Source organism: Botryllus schlosseri, unplaced genomic scaffold (assembly GCF_051294905.1).
Source record: "Botryllus schlosseri isolate E-star unplaced genomic scaffold, Bs_hap1 Bs18a, whole genome shotgun sequence".
Lineage (NCBI taxonomy): Eukaryota > Metazoa > Chordata > Ascidiacea > Stolidobranchia > Styelidae > Botryllus > Botryllus schlosseri.
The window spans coordinates 99344-105799 of record NW_027648627.1 but is presented as its reverse complement, the minus strand read 5'-3'; the positions used below and the strand labels follow the sequence as shown (position 1 = coordinate 105799).

Genomic DNA, 6456 nt, shown 5'->3' with positions numbered 1-6456 from the left:
CCTGCTACGCGCTCAGCAGGGTTGTAATGACTCGAGTCATGACTCGACTCGAGTCAGACTCGAGTCACGATTTTCTGATGACTCGACTTGACTCGAGTCATTTTCTCAAAATGCGGAAATGACTCGACTCGACTCGAGTCAATCTGTGTATTGCCTCGACTTGGACTCGAGTCATTGCGCATGACTCGAGCCAAGTCATATGACTCGAGACGCAGACGGCCAAGACCGATATTTTATCGTAATTTCGAAGAATAGTAAAGTAACCACCCTGTTGGGATTTCGTTAATTGTTACTAGCACGTGAGAATGCGATCAGAGCCTGCTAAAAGTGAGGAAAATTACTATATTATAAATGCGAACCATTCAAAATCACCAAACAGAGTTATAGAAAGTGAGTTTAACAAGATTTCAGCTGGGAACTGAGCAGTTAACGTATTGTGACTCGAGTCATAATACCATGACTCGGACTCGACCCTCTGATCGATGACTTGGACTCGGACTTGACTCGGTGGTGAGTTGAAAATGACTCTTTTTGACTCGAGTCAAAATTATAAAAGTGAAATTGACTTGTGACTCGGAGCCTTGTGACTTGGCTACAACCCTGGCACTCAGCAATCACGGATAGCATGGAGAAAAAAACGGGGGCGTAGACTAAATGACCTCACGACGGCCGTATCGCAACTCCGTCGTCAAAGCATCTCGATGGTGGAGACAAAAAAGAATATCATATATCTCTCATTGCACATTTAACATTCGACAAAAAATAATTACTCAGCTCCGAGTAGCCTAATCGTTTGATTACATTTCATTGACTGTCCTGTAGCCTATTCGCTGTTAGTCGCTCAAACCTTTGATTCTCAACAGTCGCTTGAAACATTTTTCTGTGCTATTAGTTTTCAGTACTCATGATTAGGAATAGTTCGAATACGCTCGAGTTTTTTAATTATCAGGAATGAAACATGAATAGCTTGAGATTGTTGCTAATTACGTCGCTACGGTTGTCAAAGAACACCTCTTTACTGAATCATTTACCTGTTTAAAAGTAATTGTAATTGTAATTATAATTGTACACAATTACATTTTTACATTAATTGTAATTGTAATTTGATATTTTTAGAATTGAGTAAATGTAATTGTAATGTAATTGAAGCATGCAAGGAAGTAATTGTAATTGTAATTGTAATTGAATTAAAATATTGTAATTGATCCAACTCTGGTGGTCAGTTTATCGCACTATGGGAGCTCTAAGACGAAGTGCTGTTTCGTTCCTGCCAACGGGCATGTTTGACTATTATTCAGTATGGTCCTACCTTTTCAATCACAACTCACTCGGCTCAACCGGTCAATTTGATTACGTGAGCAGAGAGAGGATACAAATTGATAGCAATATATATGCAAGTCCCGATTATGTTGACCGATTCGATGATGAATTATAGAAATTTTTCGCCCTTCGCGCGATTAGTCGAGACAAGCTGCCTAAAATGGACACCCGATTTAAATGATAAATAGCGGTAAACAGTCGTCTAGCCTGAGGGGGGTCTGGGGGGCTTCGAAGTTCGGTTTATCACACTATGGGAAGCCCAAGAGCAACGTTTTTTTGGGGGGAGACGATGACGAAGTGCTGTTACGGCCCTGGGTATTGATAACTAATTTACGGAAAGATGTGCAACAAGTGACTCACGATTGCATACGCCGAGATGCGTACTGCTTAGCCGGTCAAAAGCGGCATAATTGGTAGTCCTAGCTCGCGGCGCAAGCGTCCGAATAATTTGATATGTCGGTGTTTATCGACAGCAAGTGTCGCACTGATTCCAAAAATACTAATTGAAATCTTGCCAGGGCAATAAAACTACTCCGAAATAGCAACCAAAGGTTGATTGTTCTGAACAATGGGAGCGCGGCAACACAGTGGCCAATGGCGTCAAGCGAATGATCGGAATAACGCCAATTTTCATATTTTGGTGACTATTTTGGGTTCCTTTCATTTTCCTGGTATTCGTGCGGCCCCGACCGTACTCTAAAATTCTAAATTTGGCCCTGCCACCGAATAAGGTTGGGAACCACTGCTATACACGGCCCGACGACTGCAGAAGTTACCCGCTCCTGGTAAACACATAATGTGAATTGTGTAATAGCGACAGCTAACGGTTGTCAATCAGCCATAAAAGTACAGCTAACCAGTAATCTATACAGTTCTCAAGGATAAACTAGGAATATATGTGTGAGCCGCCTCGGTTGACCAATGGGCCCGGTTTAGACACAAAAGCTCTGTCTTAGTACTCCATGTTTATGAAAGGCTTGGCATAACGTGAATGGAGAGATACTCTGATCCACCCGGACAGAAACGCGTGGTATCACGCAACAGGTCACATCCGTCAATTTCTGCTCAGTGCCACTCCTCTCCTTCGACATCGATCAACTATATCGACGCGTAGGAAACCAGCTCTGGATCAACTCCAGCATCAACGGCATTCCGTTGCCGACACAGTGGGACACTGGTGCACCCTCCGCCATGGTGGGTTTGACTGGGTACAAAACTTTGGGCTCTCCGAAACTCTCAGCATACCATTGCTCTTTCGTAGCGTACGGCGACAAGCCACTGAAAGTGAAAGGTATTTGCACTGTAACCGTGCAGGTGGGTTCTGAAGTTCGAGTTGGCTTAAAATTGGTAGTTCCCGACGAACACCGTGGGCAAAACATTTTTGGTCTCGATTGGAGCGATGCTTTCTCCATGACCGCTAAGGGAACGTCTGCTTTGGATGCAATTTCCTCGCAGATGGTCAAATCGCAATCTTGTAATACTAGAGACATTTGTGATTCGAACGACAAATTGGTATCTTTTCAGTCCAAATTTCCCTCCGTTTTCTCTAATGTATTAGGACGATGCACCAAGACAAAGGTGACAATTCACTTAAAACCTAATGCCAAGCCCGTATTCAACAAGCCACGCCCTTTGCCTTTCGCAAGGCAAATCGCTGTTCAAACCGAATTGGATAGATTAGTCAATCAAGGTATCCTCGAACCAATCAATTACAGTGATTGGGCAGCACCAATTGTTGCCGTCACTAAATCAAATGGATCAGTACGCATTTGTGGATAGAATACCTCTATAGATGTTGCGGCCCGCGGCGTCGTCAAAACTGGAAAACTGGCCCGCGAGCACATTCGAGTTTGAGACCTCTGATGTACACGATACCTAGCGAAGACTCGGTCCACATAAATGCCACGATGCTGAAGTACATATCGGCGTTTTAAACGTCGCTAAATGTATCAACAGTGGTAATCAAAGGATAGGCCTATGATAATTGTGTAAAATCAACACATTCCGTCGCTTTGCCAACAATTTCGACGAGGACTTACCAAGGAATATAAGCTTACGCCGTAACAGTCTTAGCCAGACCGGACAATAGTATCCCAACATTACCCCAAAAAATATTTTAGCCTTCGGAACACAATAGGGGACCCACCAGAGTCCAATGAAAAGAGATCATTTTTCAGGAAATAGACATACCAGTATTGATATTATAACGGAATTACAAACCCAATTTCCACTAACCTATCTCCTCGTAAAGCATGGTTTCTTTTGGAGAACTCGAAGTCGTTTTACAAGCGTCTCGGTCTTGGCAGTGATGAAGTCAAGATTGACCCCGTACGCTCGTTCGATTTTTTACATCAGATGGTGATATCAATGTCACTGATTGGTTGAATAAGCATCATTCGCTGACTACATAGTACTAAATATTCACAAACGGAAAGCTGGTTTGTTCCGAGAAAGCAACAAAACTTTCAAGGTTGTCAAGGTGCATGCTCGTTGAGCGTTGATTTTTTATGCTGCCAGCACCATGTATGGACTGACCCGCAGTTGAAATACAATAAATTCGAGCCAAAGATCTTATAATGGAGTGAAAATTACAATTTACCAAAAGGTTCACAGTGCAGAACCTACCTCGGTTCTGTTGTGAACACGAACCTCTAAATTTCTGAGGTTCACACACAGAACGCGAACGTGAACCTCACGTTCACACCATCCCTAGTAACAACATCACAGCCTGCAGGATAGCAGGGTCCGGCGCGTTTTTACAAGTACCCGGTTTGGCCCGGAAAGGTGTCTGGTCTTGAATCGCCATTTTTAAAATATAATCGCCAGCTTCTCTGTTGCTGTTAACAAGAAATATGTCCATTTTGCAGTCAACGACTTTAATTTTCTGAAAATCCAGAAAATATTGCTGCGTCATAGCAGTTTTTTCGTACAGCACCCTGTGCGAGACTCCTCTACTTTTCCTTAATTTTGCGACACGCCTTTTCGCATCGTTCAACGTCAAAATATCACTCTCTGTCAAGTAAACCACAGCGGTTTGACCGGAAGGAAAAAAATCGACAACACAGTCCGAAATTTCTATATACAGCACCGTCAGTTTACTTCTCAAAGACCGAAGTAGCTCCGTACCAGCCCAGCGGCGATTTGCCATAATGTGCCCCGGGGGCAGGGACACTGGGACAGCCCCTGCACGGGAGTTTTCAGCATTGTCCAATAACAATGCTTTTCGTGCTGTAAGCTAGCTTAACACGCTAAAGACAATAAAATACAGGATTGAACAACAGCAATTTAATACGAAGTAAGGAACACACAGACACACACATTCAAATTGTCTCACATGCTGTGAGATTTCAAAGTCACTTTTTAGCAAGCTCAAAATTTTTCACTAATAGTAATAGCAGTCAACCAAAATCATCAGATATGTAATAATAAATAGGGATGTGTATCAATGATTTGAGTACTCAAATTTGAAGCGAGCTCGTATTAATTCCAATGATTCGATTCGTGTAGTGTGAGATGAGTTTTTTTGAGTCCTAAAATTACACACTCCTCAGTCCTTGCAACTATGAGTCAAGTTATCGAAGACAATTATGGTTTGATACTATTTTTCACATTAGAAATCTATCAATTTCCATTAACCATATGAAAGCATACGCACTTTAGTGGAAATGCGGAGATATGATCAACACTCACCATTGTCACAGAGTGCAATGAAGTACATATATGGATGAAAAAGTGCTTAACTATCTTTATGTGGTGTGGATTTGGCATTGTGTTCCTTGTAGCAGTATAAAATAATGACTAACATATTCAACTCAATTGTTTATATCGGAGTTCTATACCTCCCAACAAGCTTCTCAAGTGCCTCAAAGAGAAATCAGCTGTAGTAGAACCAATTCAGAATTTTAACATGGTGACAATGTCATCAACGCCTTCAAGAGCTCGGTTCGGGTCATACACCACATCGCACACCGTTGGGCTTAATTTGCTATCAGTGTGTCGGAGTGCCGGAAATATCTCCTGTACGGAAGACAGGCATGGCTCATGGTCCCGCAACCCAACAGGATAGCTGTATTGAGACGAAGCGATTCTAACAGACCTCCGTACCGGTGTTATGACGGCACTAGTATTAGTGGGCAAAGCCCGCATAAACTTGAGACGGTGGAATACCGGGGAAGAACGAGACACCATCCTCAATTTCACAACAGATGACGGAGATTTTGGCATCTCCGATGATTCAAGGGCGGATTTTATAGGACTTTCAAACACAATCGGCGAAGTGGCAGCATTCTTAAAAGCAGGAGATTCCGTAAACTTCGTGCAGAGAAAGCGAATGTTTGCGAGTCGAAAACCAAGAAAAATCATCAATGTGCGTCTTTGGATTCCAATTACCATGAGTGACAGATAATTTTACTAGTTTCATGGTTTTGTCCTTCAGCGTCGCGTCGCGGATTTCATTGCGAGTTAACGGTAAGCCATCGAATGCCATATTAATAGCGTGAACGATCTCTGCGTTTTCACGAATTTCCAGTTCGTCAAACTCAGGGTCTGGACCCTTTGGTAGACGAGATAAACCGTCGGCGTTTCCGTGCTGATTAGTCGGTTTATAGCGAAGATCGTATTGGTAAGCCATGAGCGTTAGTGCCCATCGCTGTAAGCGTTGCGCTGTAATCACGGGAATTTTCTTGTCTGGCGAGAAAATAGCTAAAAGCGGTTTGTGGCAGTGTTGGGATGACTCGAGTCATGACTTGACTCGAGTCAGACTCGAGTCAACTTTTTCGTATGACTTGACTTGACTCGAGTCACTTTGGAAAAATGACTTGACTTGACTTGACTCGGAGCTTCAAAAATGTGCACAGTGATTGGGCAGCACCAATTGTTGCCGTCACTAAATCAAATGGATCAGTACGCATTTGTGGTGACTTCAAAGCATTGAATCAACAGATTCAGATAGATCAACATCCCCTGCCCTCTTTAGATGAAATTCTTCACAAGTTACAGGGTGGTTGCATTTTTACGAAAATTGATCTTGCCGATGCTTATTTTCAGCTAGAATTAGATGATGATGCGAAGAATTTGTGTGTCATCAACACGCAATTCGGTCTATTCCGTTATCGACGCATGTGTTTCGGAGTCGCA

The 6456-nt window shown here is 42.8% G+C and overlaps 1 protein-coding gene across 1 annotated transcript; it reads right to left on the bottom strand.

Moving 5' to 3' along the window:
• Positions 1-4018: 4018 nt before the first annotated feature.
• LOC145459846 (Fanconi anemia core complex-associated protein 24-like) lies at positions 4019-4468 on the bottom strand. The gene has a single exon (XM_080338366.1). The coding sequence runs from the start codon at positions 4466-4468 to the stop codon at positions 4019-4021; it is 450 nt and encodes a 149-aa protein (XP_080194492.1).
• Positions 4469-6456: the final 1988 nt, after the last annotated feature.

Coding starts and splice junctions, on each gene's coding strand:
- LOC145459846 (XM_080338366.1), bottom strand. CDS start 4,468: ATGGCAAATCGCCGCTGGGCTGGTACGGAGCTACTTCGGTCTTTGAGA.